Source organism: Cetorhinus maximus, chromosome 19 (genome assembly GCF_964194155.1).
Source record: "Cetorhinus maximus chromosome 19, sCetMax3.hap1.1, whole genome shotgun sequence".
NCBI classification, from domain to species: Eukaryota; Metazoa; Chordata; class Chondrichthyes; order Lamniformes; family Cetorhinidae; genus Cetorhinus; species Cetorhinus maximus.
The window spans coordinates 62,944,842-62,958,053 of NC_135897.1; the positions used below are offsets into that span (position 1 = coordinate 62,944,842).

At 40.1% G+C, this 13,212-nt stretch overlaps 1 protein-coding gene across 4 annotated transcripts in view; it reads left to right on the plus strand.

Moving 5' to 3' along the window:
* Positions 1-11,893, plus strand: part of ece2b (endothelin converting enzyme 2b) — a 281,119-nt gene extending 269,226 nt beyond the window's left edge. For all 4 annotated transcript variants that reach the window (XM_078563943.1, XM_078563944.1, XM_078563946.1 and 1 more), the window contains exons 13-19: positions 2,433-2,510; positions 4,160-4,263; positions 5,318-5,428; positions 5,534-5,601; positions 6,435-6,625; positions 10,547-10,642; positions 11,540-11,893. In XM_078563943.1, coding sequence (XP_078420069.1) covers positions 2,433-2,510; positions 4,160-4,263; positions 5,318-5,428; positions 5,534-5,601; positions 6,435-6,625; positions 10,547-10,642; positions 11,540-11,716 — 825 coding nt within the window. In that variant the 3' untranslated portion in view covers positions 11,717-11,893. The remainder of the gene's footprint in view (positions 1-2,432; positions 2,511-4,159; positions 4,264-5,317; positions 5,429-5,533; positions 5,602-6,434; positions 6,626-10,546; positions 10,643-11,539) is intronic.
* Positions 11,894-13,212: the final 1,319 nt, after the last annotated feature.

A 13,212-nucleotide genomic window follows, 5' to 3' on the forward strand; every position in this document is an offset into this window, starting at 1 on the left:
GCGGGGGCGGGCATGAACCTGATTGGGGCCCGCCATTTTATGTGGGCGGGCCAATTAAGGCCTGCCCTGCGTGCGCACGAAAGAGCTCAAAAATCTGTGCCTCAGGGAGATTAAGTTCGGAATGAAAGTTTTTATTATAGACAGAGAAAAATTATTTAGATATGTCCCTTCATGTGACAGCGTCACATGAGCTGGAACATGTTTATCAAACATTTGAAAAATTTTTATTTAATTAATAAACCCTTCATGAAACCTCATCCTGCCCGTGGATGAGGTTTCATGAAAAACGTGAAGGCCACCTGGGCTCTTCGCCTGCCCGTCAATGTTAAGGTTGGGCGGGCAGCATTCTTAACTACTTCAATTACTTTCTTAATGGCCTTAATAGGCCTTTGACAGTTCGGCGGGCGCGCAGCCAATCTAAATGACGCACGGTGATGTCGGGACACCCGCCCGACGTCACCGCATGTCATTTTAACGCGTTGGAGAGCGGGCCCCGCCCCTGATTGCCGACCCGAAAATTCTTCCCAAAGTGACTCTATCCTTGACGATTCACTGGAAAAAAAACATGCCCTACTAGTTTTTAAAAAGCTTCTAAGTGTTGAATGCTTCATCCCACTCTATCCCTATCACATCCTCTAGCTTTACATGCCGGTGTGCATATGGCACTGAATTTTTAGGTGGGCAGGCGAGCAGGATCAGCGGGTCCGGGATAAGCCGTGGGATGGACCGCCAACCACAATTGGCCCCCAACCAGGATTTCACGTTGACTGGCCGATTAACGGCCAGCCAACGTGAAATGCGCGCTGAAATGCTCAACACTGCCGGGGTGGGGACCGACGTCAGGTTGGATGAGCGCTGAATGAATGCTCCCTGAAGGCAGAGAGCTGCCTCAGGGAGTTGAAGACCTGAAAAATCAAAAATAAAGGTTTCAGAAGCTGAACGAAAGTGTCAATGCATCATTATAAATCACCTGAAAATTTAGCTACTGAAAATGCTGTGCACAGAAATTTATTTCTATTTTATTTCATCACGGAAACCTCATCCCGCCCGTGGATGAGGTTTGAAGCAAAGTCCCCCTGGCCGATTCACCCAACTGCCAACGACAAGGTTGGACGGGCAATGGAAAACTAAAGATAATTGCAATTTTAATTACCTTAATTGGCCTTTTCGTTGTCAGCGGGCACGCTTCCGACTTCTGCACACGCTTGCCGACCAAAATATCGCGCGAGCGCAAGATGACATCAGGACACTCGTCTGACGCCATCTCATGCCCGATGGGGTCAGGCGCACACCCGCCCGCCGACCTAAAATTTCTGGCCATGGATCGAGTGAATGAACCTTTAGCTATCAGGTGCATGGAATTGCTTTTGCTAGCTTGGAAAAGAGACAGACAATGCAGAATACTAGTCACTGGGAGATGCCTGGACTGATTTCGAGCAACTTTTCCCAAGCGCCTGACCGCTTCATCATTAAGAGAATTTGAATATTCTCTTCTTGGGCCTAACATTGCTTCCTCCTTCAACCATCCCCTCTGTCACATAGCATGCCCTTCAACCTACCATTCCATGTGAAGCAGTTTGGGAAATTTATATATGCTATATAAGTGTAGGCTCTTGTAATTTACAGAGTATCGGCTGGCATTTAGATCAGGGCCCCCGTTTTTGTTAAATTTCCAAGGTGTACCAATGAAATGGTATTCTGTTAACTGAGACTCCTCTTGCCCTTGCATGGATGGCTGTTCAAGCTTTGCAACAGCTTCCTGGACAGTTTCCTCTTCTGCCACTACTTCAGCCTTATTCTCCTCTTAATTCTGCTCCTGGGTAGTGCTCCTTTGCAGGGTGAAGCTGTATAAAACCCAGCAAACCACAATAAAGCAGAAAACCTTGGTCAGGCTGAACTGTATACATCCTCGGATATGTCAGCACATATAAAACTTTGTTTAAGCATCCCAATAGTATGCTAAATCAAGACCTGAGTGCTGCATGTGCCTCATTCAAATAATTCATTTGCCAGGGCAACAGTTGTCTCCTGTTGGTCACCAATCCAGTCTTACTAACCCTTCAAATAATGGGGTCTTCATTGCTTATCACAAAATGAACAAATCATGAGAGCTGCCAGGTTAGCAAGCATTAATGTGTGTGATTCTTTGTGTTCATGCAAGGCCCTTGCATTTTGCACATACAAATTTCAGGCTTGAACATTTAATACCTGTTGTCGCTTAGAAGAACCCAGTGATGGAAAAATTTTAATGCGGCTGTACATAGGTGGAACGGTAGCCCTTTCTATTCATAAAGGCAGACGGCACAAATGCTATCAATAATTTCCTACACTTTGGAACTTGTTTGCAACTTGTTTTAAATTGTCACTTCATTGTATGTCATCAAGGACTTGACTAATGCATTTTTGCTTTTTTTTTTTCTCTTCTGTGTTAGGCTGATGCCATCTATGACATGATAGGTTTTCCAGATTTTATTTTAGATACAAAGGAGCTGGATGAAGTTTATGATGGCGTGAGTAAATATATCCTAAAAGGACTGAGATACTCAACCAATTTCTTTCATTGTTGGTTTTATTTGTTATTTTGCTTTGCACTAGTCTGTCTTCAAAACATTTCAATTTGTCCACAAAAGATTTCTATGTAAATAATGCAGCGTTTATTCAGTCTGATGGCCCTTAGGAATGTGGAATATTTAACTTAATCTCACTAAACAAAATGGACATTGGCTAATGGGGAAAGGTCAGAACCAATGTAATGTTTCTGTGAGATTTGTAATTAGATGGCAGCTATGCTTTTATATATAGAATACTGCTTGCTACCTTGAACAATGGTTCACAACCAATTGTAAATGCAGGTGGTTGTACAAACCATGGGCAAAAAATTTTTTTTGAAAATGACCACATTTATTGAATGTTTCCACAATTTTGACTTGATAATGTTTTAAAATTACAACTTTCTAAACGTACAATTAAAAAAACTGCCAGAAATTGACATACATATGAACGTTTCCATTCAACTTTATCAGCACGAAGTAGAATATCAATTTGCATTTATACATGTTAAACCAACCTACGTGTGAATTGATACCCAAGTATCTTGTTAGCACGTCCAGAATTGCACAGTGTTGATCACCTTGTAAATAGCTTTATTTTTTAAAAATTGTCGTCATCTTACCACAGGTAAGCCAAGCTTTGAGTACAAATCGCGACAAAAGTGAGAAACACTATTTTATGTTTCAGAAGTAGTCCCTTTGTTTCTGCATGCTTTTTTTTTCAAATTTCAGGAACATTGCAATGTTCATTGTGCTCCAAGATTTTCTGTCTAGTTAAAGGGACAGTGAATCCGACAAAGCTTCAGTACTTTGAGTACCAAGGTCCTTTTATTATGTAGCTTGAAGGCCTAAAGCTTACTGTCCGATTGGGGCAATGAAAAATATTTGAGAAATACTATGGGGGAGAATTTTTTTTTGTAGCAGCGCCACCCAGATTTATGTCAATTCCCCGGGGCAAGCACTGCCATGGACTGCTGAAGTGGCAATGTGCAAACAAATTTTCCCTTCTTAAGATGTTAATACCCTGCACATTAACTGTACGCAAAACTCAACACATAAAGACTTTTGTTTCAGCATCCCAATAGCATGCTCCACCAAGAACTGTGTGCAGCTGAATGACTATGCAGGGCAGGGGCTGGTGGTAAAGTATTGCATTAAACATATTGCAGTTTTAGACCTGGAGCCTTCCCTTTGTTATAGGAGCACTTTACTACCTCGACTTTAACACAGCCATCAATGCCTAACTCTGAAAGGACATGTATGTCCTTAACTGTATTTTTCTCAAATGGTAGTGTTGCACTGTCAGCTAGTGCCCAACTTTTTAGCCCCAACCACCATGGCACACCAAAGTGCAATAAAAATATTCAAATGAGTTAATTGCTCATTATGTGCAAGATCAACATTGGGATGAAGGTGTATGCAGCACCTGGGGAGCCAACAGTCTCAGTGGCCCCACTCAGGACAACATTATCTGCCCTACTATTTAAGAATTGTCAATGATATTTGGGGAATTACGAATGAAGGTTACTCCTATTTAAATTTAACATGCATCATTCTCCAAATTTGTTTATCATCTTCCAGTAATTTGCATCTTTCCATTTTTGCACCAGTATGAAGTATCAGAGGATTCGTTCTTTCAAAATATGTTGAATTTCTACAACTTTTCAGCCAAGATTATGGCTGACCAGCTTCGGAAAACACCTAACCGAGATCAGTAGGTGTTCTGAAATTTCTGTTCACCTTCCATGACAATACTATTTCTTTAAGTGTAAAAATGGGAGAAAATAACATGTAAGGAATGCTGTCAGTAAAGAGGTTCCTTTTTGCTTGTAATCTTTTCTTTAAATTGTGTTCTAATTAACTAAATTGCTTGAATAATACTGCAACCAAGAAAATGTGACGTACAGAACATTTAGTAATATCTGTAATTTTTCTGTAGAAAATGTTCTGATAAAATTGAAGATTTTCAAAGTTGCTGAGGTATTTCCATATGCTGTTTGTCTATGAAGAATATTACAGGAATAGATTTGACAGATTCATGTGCTGGGAGCACTGTGGAGCTCTGGAGATCAGTGGGCCCTGCAGGATTTTCTGTATGTTTTAAAGGCCAGAAATTACTGTAGGGCCCACTGACCTGCACACTCAAATTTCCAGTATGCACTCCAGGGGCAAGGAGCATAGTTTCATAAAAATCTGCACCTGCATGTATATATTGTAAGGTGTAGATATAAGTCAGGGGTTTAAGTAGTGTTCATGTTTATTGAAGCAATTTAAATATTGAATACATTTTCTGTGAAACTTTTACTGTTATGACATCAGTACTGTTTTACGTTCTGCATTAACATTTAAACAAATATATGAGCTGGAAATAAATAAAGATGTTTTGACAGAATTTGTTCATTGGAATAAGTGTCTAAAATTAGAAGACTGAACTTCAGGCAACTTTTTTTTTCAGGATGCACCCTGAGAGTGATTTATAAAGATGCGTTTCTAAAAATAAGATTTTTATATCTTTTTGCATGTAATCAAAAAGTCCCCTTGCATACAAAATTTTATCTCTCAAAATGTTCATTAAAGAAAGGTAACAAAATTTACCAAAATTATGATCGCTGCACAATGTAATTAATTCTCTAGAGCAATTGGAATATTTCTGAAAGATGCAGTAAAGCAATATGTAAATAAAGTGCTTTCTTCTTTGAAAGTAACTGGTATTGTACATTAATATTCAGGAATTAACAGTGGTTCCTGTACTTTCCTTCTGACTATAGATGGAGCATGACACCTCCTACAGTAAATGCATATTACCTACCAACAAAAAATGAGATAGTCTTTCCTGCTGGTATTTTGCAAGCACCGTTCTATGCCAGAAGCAGTCCGAAGTAAGTACTTCCCCTTGTGTTTACTGTGCCTTGGTATCTTTGTTTAATGTCAATCACATAAAGATCAGATCAAATAACCAATATTTTGTTTCTTTTTAATAATAGATCTTTGAATTTTGGAGGCATTGGAGTGGTGATGGGTCATGAATTAACACATGCTTTTGATGACCAAGGTACACAATAGATACAAGCCCAGAAATTCCAACAGCATAATGGTATTAACTCTGCAGGCATAAACTTGTGGTGCCTATCTGGCCTTGCCATGACCCCATCCCAAATTCCAAGAATGGGATTATTTAAGTATTAGGGGTGGAGACCCATGCTAGTCATGGCGCTTTGGCCCCAAATAATATTGGAGCAGCACAGCGCCTCTCCATAGTGGATAGCAAAGGCTAAGCTCACAAAAGATTTATGTAATAAAATCATCCATTGCTGCTGCTCCCTTGTAGGTAGGCCTCATATTCAAATTGGCAATTGATCCATCTGGAATTAATCACCATTTTAAAAAGCATTGGGGTCCATAGGCAAACTTGAATGACAAGTACATCTTTGTGCGAAACATCCTTGTTGTTTGCTGTATGAGAGGTGTAACTGACAGGGAAGCCAGGGATCCCAACAGAGATAATTATAAATATAATGTTGGGACAGAGGATGTGGGTGGAAGAAATTTCTTCCCATCAGAAGCTCTCACTAGTGAGCAAGGAGCAAAATCTGGCAGGAATTTTTTCTGTCCCAATTTCTTGACACGTAAAAGGACAGAATTGCAAGGTGGCAGCATTTTGTTGTAATGATTGTGTGATGTTAAGTTGATGTTTTGTTGATGTTGATTGTGTGATGTTAAGTTGATGTCTTCTATATAACAATAATGGGGATAGTGCAGGAAAATGATGTTGAAGTAGAAGATCAGCCATGATCTCAATGAATGGTAGATTGGGCTCGAAGGGCTGAATGGCCTACTCCTGCTCCTACTTCTTATGCTCTTATGTTCTTAACTTTTCTTGTGCAGGCAGGGAATATGACAAAGATGGTAATTTACAACCATGGTGGCAAAATTCTTCAGTTGAAACTTTTAAGAATAAAACTGAGTGTATGGTCAACCAGTATAACCAGTATACAGTAAATGGAGAACATATCAACGGAAAGCAGACATTGGGTGAAAACATTGCAGACAATGGTGGCCTCAAAGCTGCTTATCATGTAGGTTGATCATTTTTTCATATATATATATATATATATTTACACTTAAAAATGTGAAACAACTGATACCTTGTAAACATACCTATTGCTTACATAAAATTCATTCTCTGAAAGTGTTTAATAAAGTACCATCTAAGCATTCATTAATCCATTATGAAAGCAGACAGACAGTTTAAATGAATGGTGAGATAGGTGTCAAATATAATTCTTTACAGAGAAATGTGAAGTAGGAAATGTTTGGGAGAATCAACAACAAAGGGAAGAATTTTTGGGTTGGCGAGCGGGGTTAGGGCCAGCGGTGATATTGGGCGGGCGTCCTGACGTCACCGTGCGTCTTTTAGATTTTCAGTTCGGCGGACGCGCAGCCGACTAAGGCCTATTAAGGCCATTTAAACAGTCATTAAAACAATTAACAGGGCTGCCTGTTCAACCTTAAGGTTGGCGGGCAGGCAAAGAGCCCAGGCGGCCTTCACATTTTTCATGGAACCTCATCCACAGGCAGGGTAAGGTTTCATGAAGGTTTCATTAATTAAATAAAATTTTTTATCAAAATTCATGAACATGTCCCAGCTCATGGGCAGAATTTTCGGGTCAGCAAGCGGGGGTGAGGCCCACTTGCAGATGTATAAAATGACTCGCGGTGACCTCAGGCGTGCGTTCCAGCGTCACTGCGCGTCATTTGGATTTCCAGTTTGGCGGTCACGCAGCCGACTTGGCTGCGCGCCCGCTGAACTGTCAAAGACCCATTAAGGCCTGTTCAAAAACTAATTAAGATACTTAAATGAGTTGCCCGTCCAACCTTAAGGTTGGCGGGCAGGCGAAGAGCCCAGGCGACCTTCGCATTTTTCATGGAACCTCATCCACGGGCGGGGTGAGGTTTCATGAAGTTTTTATAAATTAAATTAAGTTTTTCATTAATGTTCCTTGACATGTCCCAGCTCATGTGACACTGTCACATGAGGGGACATGTCTTAAAATATTTTCCTTCCTTTATTTAGCTTTTAGAAAACTTAAACTAACGCATGCGTGAAAGAGCGCAGGCCCCGATTCAGGGAATCCACCCCCCCACCGCCTGCACAGAGAGCGCTTAGTGCTTCTGGGTGTCTGTCATGCTGGGCAGGCCTTAATTGGCCCGCCCATGTAAAATGGCAGCGCAGCCCCGATCAGGGGCGCTGATCGGGTTTGCGCCCGACCCCGCACAACCACCTCCACCACCACCCCCCAATTTCTGCCCAATGAAAGGAAGTAAACAGTAAACATGGTGAAATTGATCTAGCCAAGAGAGCAGATACACAAGAGTGGAAATTCTTTTTGGGCCGTGGCACAAAATCACCTGTCTGTTTTACTGCTCACCCAATCTTCACTCCCATTGCATTAATAGAGCTGAATATCAAACGCAGCATATAACAGGCAGCTGATGTGATGCCACCTGCTCAGTGTTTCCACCTAAGACAAATTTCTGGCCTATTACTCTTTAAAACTGGAAGTACAGATAGAAAACATCTGTTGGGTTAGTATATCTACAGCAAAAAGAGATAAAATGGGTTGGTGAGAAAATAAGTTGGAGTAGGAATAACATTATGGTTTGATTATCATGTTATATGCGATGCATCAGGCTGAGAAGGAAGTGAAGCTAAATGCAACAATGAACTACAATTGCCACTTGCCTTCTGTATCTCCCCCATCATCTGCCTTTCCAGAGGAAGATTCCTTCCAAAATGGGTTAGGAGAACAAAAGTTGTGGGAGCTATTAGGAGTGTTGTAACCCACTGTCATGACAATAATCAGGTTGATAAGTTAGTCTTAATGGCTGAGAGTTTGTTCATGGGGTTAGAACTCACTCCTGGATGTTATACACATTGCATTGCAAACCAAATATGGTGGATAGATGAGGTGTCTTGTATGCCAGCTGATTCCGCAGCCAGATCTCAACTTTTCAGCCTCAGATTAATTCAAACCGACCTGGTAGGCATGATGCCTTCGTGGTCTGTCGGTGGTTGTACCTTCCCAAGTATCCAGGATAATATTTCAGGATACTTGGGTGACTTTAATGTGAATTTATTGCATTTCATTTACCCACCTCTGTTACGATATCCGGACTGTAACTTGAAATATTGAGGATTCTACAATCAGACATGTTAATCACATGTCCACACTGGTGAAACTGAATCTTTATGTTAAAGTAAGATATATTTGTCTGTGTGGGTGTTAGGAGTGAGTTTTAGCTTTAGTGTTTAAGTTTGATTTGTATTTCTGTATCTCTGTGTTAAGAAAAGGTCAAATTGAGTTTTAGTTTCACTTTAAAAGCTGCCTGCATTTCTAATGAGTTTTACAACTGTTGCAGCTAAGTTAAACAAACAAGAATAGAGAAACCGGGCTGTTGCCTAGCAACAAGGGTCCAGAGAGGCAGATCACTCCCACAGACACACATTAGAAACTAAAAACAGCAGTTTGATTTGGAACAAAAACAGAATTACCTGGAAAAACTCAGCAGGTCTGGCAGCATCGGCGGAGAAGAGTTGACATTTCGAGTCCCCATGACCCTTCAGCAGAACTGAGTAAAGTTAGGAGAGGGGTGAAATATAAGCTGGTTTAAGGTGGGGGTGGGGGGAGAGAAGTTAGGGGGGGGGTGGTGGTTGTAGGGACAAGCAAGCAGTGATAGGAGCAGATAATCAAAAGATGTCACAGATAAAAGGAACAAAGAGGTGTTGAAGGTGGTGATATTATCTAAGAAAATGTGCTAATTAAGAATGGATGGCAGGACACTCAAGGTACAGCTCTAGTGGGGGTGGGGTGGAAAGACTGACAGGGCATTACAGTTATAGAAGAAGTGGTGTACTGTTGACAGCTGAGTCGGTGAGAGAGAGTATGTGGAAGACAGCTTGAATGCATGTGGTGATCCAGGGGAGAGGAACATCGGAAGGAGAGCTCGAAACCCTGGAGGTGAACCCTTGCAGAAGTTGTCTGAGAGAAATCGCCAGTTTTGAAGAAGATTCCAAGGCGAATTCTTGGAAAGTGGAAACCCTTGTGTGAAGGACAGAGTTCAGTGAGACTAGTTGGCTCACAGTGTCACAAGTGTCTGGAGAGAGCCATAGCAACTGTCTGGGGTGGCATCTGTCACTTGGTTTCAGAGTGTAGGGTGTCTGACCATAGGTCGCTGTACTTACTGTGAACATTAGAGTATATGATAGTTTTTGTAACTTAGGTTATCCTTACGAACCTGTATATATCTGTAAAGGTATAGTTGTGGGTGAAGGAGTATTGTAATATAGTTCATCTTTTCTTGTTTAATAAATGTTTTATTCTTTTGTTAAAAGTTCATTAGTTGACTCTGGTGACTCTGTTCAGTATCCCCTCTCCACATATCTAAACAAACAAATAAAAGTTAGGATCTATCAAGCTGGGTTCCACCCTGGGATCAGGCTTGTCCAGTGGTAGCCTCAGCCAGGATCATAACAACATGAAGCCATCAGTGTTATGCACCCTGTTTTGAAACTTGATACCACTGATATCGTCATAGCACAGGTGGAAAAGGTCAAGTCACTTGATGTGATGGCAGTGGCAAATTGACAACCCTGATCCACATAGTAGAATGGCAAAGTCAGCAGCTTGGTATATAGTGACTTGTGAACAGATTGGAAGCCAGACTGAAGGAATTCAAATAGGGAGTTTTGGGCAAGATTGGCACAGGGCTTGGAGATATCCAAGGATTTTAGAGGATAAATGGAGATGGGAGACAGTTGGCAGTGGAGAGGGCAGATGTCTTGAGCGTGCATTTTTGAATAGGGGAGAATGAATCTAGTATGGATCTAGCTTTTATTTCCTAAATACTTACATTCCTGTACGTGTTCATATTCTCAATGTTGTTTGACAAATTTGTAAATTGCTTGTAAGCTTACCTCTGTTCCATACAAATTTCAGGCTTACAAAACATGGGTGAAACAGAATGGAGAAGAAAAAGTATTGCCTGCTGTTGACTTGACCAACCACCAGCTCTTTTTTGTAGGGTTTGCACAAGTATGTTGCTTGGGTTATCCTTACAAATTATATATATCTGTGAAGGTATAGTTGTGGGTGAAGGAGTATTGTAATATAGTTCATCTTTTCTTATTTAATAAGTTTTATTCTTTTGTTAAAAGTTCATTAGTTGACTCTGTTCAGTATCCCCTCTCCACATATCTAAACAAACAAATAAAAGTTAGGATCTATCAAGCAGGGTTCCACCCTGGGATCAGGCTTGTCAGTGGTAACCTCAGCCGGGATCATAACAACATGAAGTTACTTTTGCGAAAAGTCAATAAATTTACAAGATTTACTTATTTTATTCTCTATATTTAAATCATCTTATTGAATGTTTTAAAAATCCACCCTGAGTATCTTTTTTTGAAACCCTGTTTAAAAATAACACCACTTCACAATTACGCTGTCTAATGTATACAATTGTTCTGTCAACTATTCTAACAGGGGTAGGAAGGATCAGTTGAAGAGGTATCTATAGAGCACTTACCATTTTCAACTGTGAGGGAAAGGGGTTTGAAAAAGCTTTGACATTTCCAGCTACATTGAATATCCTGATTAAAAACAGAAGCAAAGCTGTATTTAAGTGAAAAACTGAGGCACACTTAATATTGTCCAAAGTGAAGTAAGAAATGTAAACTATGGCTAAAAGCAATTGGCAAATAGAGAAATACCTGAGTCTTTGTAAAATCACAATCATGTAGTGTAATTCCAATATGATAGTAATTAAAATTAATGGACAGTTATAATATTTCTGCTGTGAAATTGTTTTAAATGATCAATGTTAAAAGATTTGTAATGCACGATGATGGTATTTATATTATTTTGTTTGCCTTTTTGATTTCTTAGGTGATAGATATGTAACTCTGATAGATTTAATTTCTGTTACCCTAACAGGTGTGGTGCTCAGTGCGTACACCAGAGAGTGCACATGAAGGCCTTATTACAGACCCACATAGCCCAGCCAAATTTCGGGTTATTGGAACATTATCAAATTCCAAAGACTTTGCTGAACATTTCAGTTGTCCCATGGGGTCTCCAATGAATCCTGGAAAACAATGTGAAGTGTGGTAGTTGTGAATGTCCTAATGATGGAACTTTACACTGGATAGTTTTCACGGAAAGTTGAAAAGCTATACTGAAACACTGACCTAAGAGGAAATCATGATAAAAGAAAACACACATTATATCATGCACTTTTTTGTACCACAAATGTTAAAAGATTATTAAATGTTAAACATACATAATAAATGTCTGCGTGTTTCACTATCCTGTGGCGCACAAAACCTTAATATGGTAGAACAATCTATAGCTTAGTTCTGAGGAGGAGATAAGGGTGAAATGTTTTGTTGTGTGCTAGAAGATGTATATGATCCAGCATATGGGTTGTAGAGTCATGCTTGTTTCCCACACAGAGTAACAGCATTCATATCATTACAAAGCAGCTTGACGCTGTGCTTTCTTGTACCATCAACTGAAAATTGTAGCCTGGGTGATTGGCACACTTAGGGGTGAATTTTGAAATGTTCTGTGTTATAAGTCTTAAGCCTATTTGTACAGTGCCATGCAAAAATGAAATTGCCCAACATAACTTGAAAATAAATGGTATTTTGCCTTTGGAAATTAGGTATTATGGCAAACATTCTAAAACTGAATAACCATCTTAGCCCATCATGATAATTTATTTGCAGTGGAAGAGCTTAGGTACTGAAATCCACTTTGTCTCTATTATATCAGCCTTGCTAATGCTGTGACAAAACAGGCAGGGGAGGCTAAGCTATACTGGTAGTTTGCATCACTGTGGTAGTATTGTAGGCAGGAGGGTTACAGATCTTTGTACTTGTGTGCTCAAAGTCAGGCTGTGATAAAACAGTGGAAATAAGAATTCTAAAAGGCACACTTCATATCTAAAATGAAGAAATGTAAGTTACAAACTTAACATCATTGTTAAAAGCAAATGAATTAACAATCATAAGTAGCTAAAACATCTTGCTAACCTTTGCAAAATAATAATCTAATATTTTGAAGTTGCATACTATATGAAAACATTTAAAGGCACCTAAAAATAACTGAACCTTCGAAGGATCCTATAAGTTGAAAAAGAAAATAATGGAAAAATGGAAGATCATAAAGAGTAGAAGGCAGTGAAGAATGTTTGGTATTAAAATAACAATATGCAAGGGGACCAAACAAGGTGGAAAAATTCAAAGACTTTGGAAAATATGAAAAAATGACTTTGTTTTGCTACCCAGAGCTGCCAATCAATCACAAGCTAAACTATGGGTGGAATTTAATACCTCCCTTTGGTGGCTGTCTTCCTGCCTTCACCAATTAAGCCTGTGTTGGGAAGGCCTATGGATGGCCTCACCATCAGTAGAGGCCCTGAAGTGGGCAATTGATGCCTCACCCCCCGCCACCACTGTTATTAACCCAGCGGTGGGGAGATCTCGCCATGTGGGGAGCGTGACAAGCAAATCCATGCGGGGTTGCTTGTGTATTCCCGGGGTTGGGGTGGGGTCCCTTGTTCAAAGACTCTCAGTGCCTGATGGAGGGACTCGGCATCGATAAGA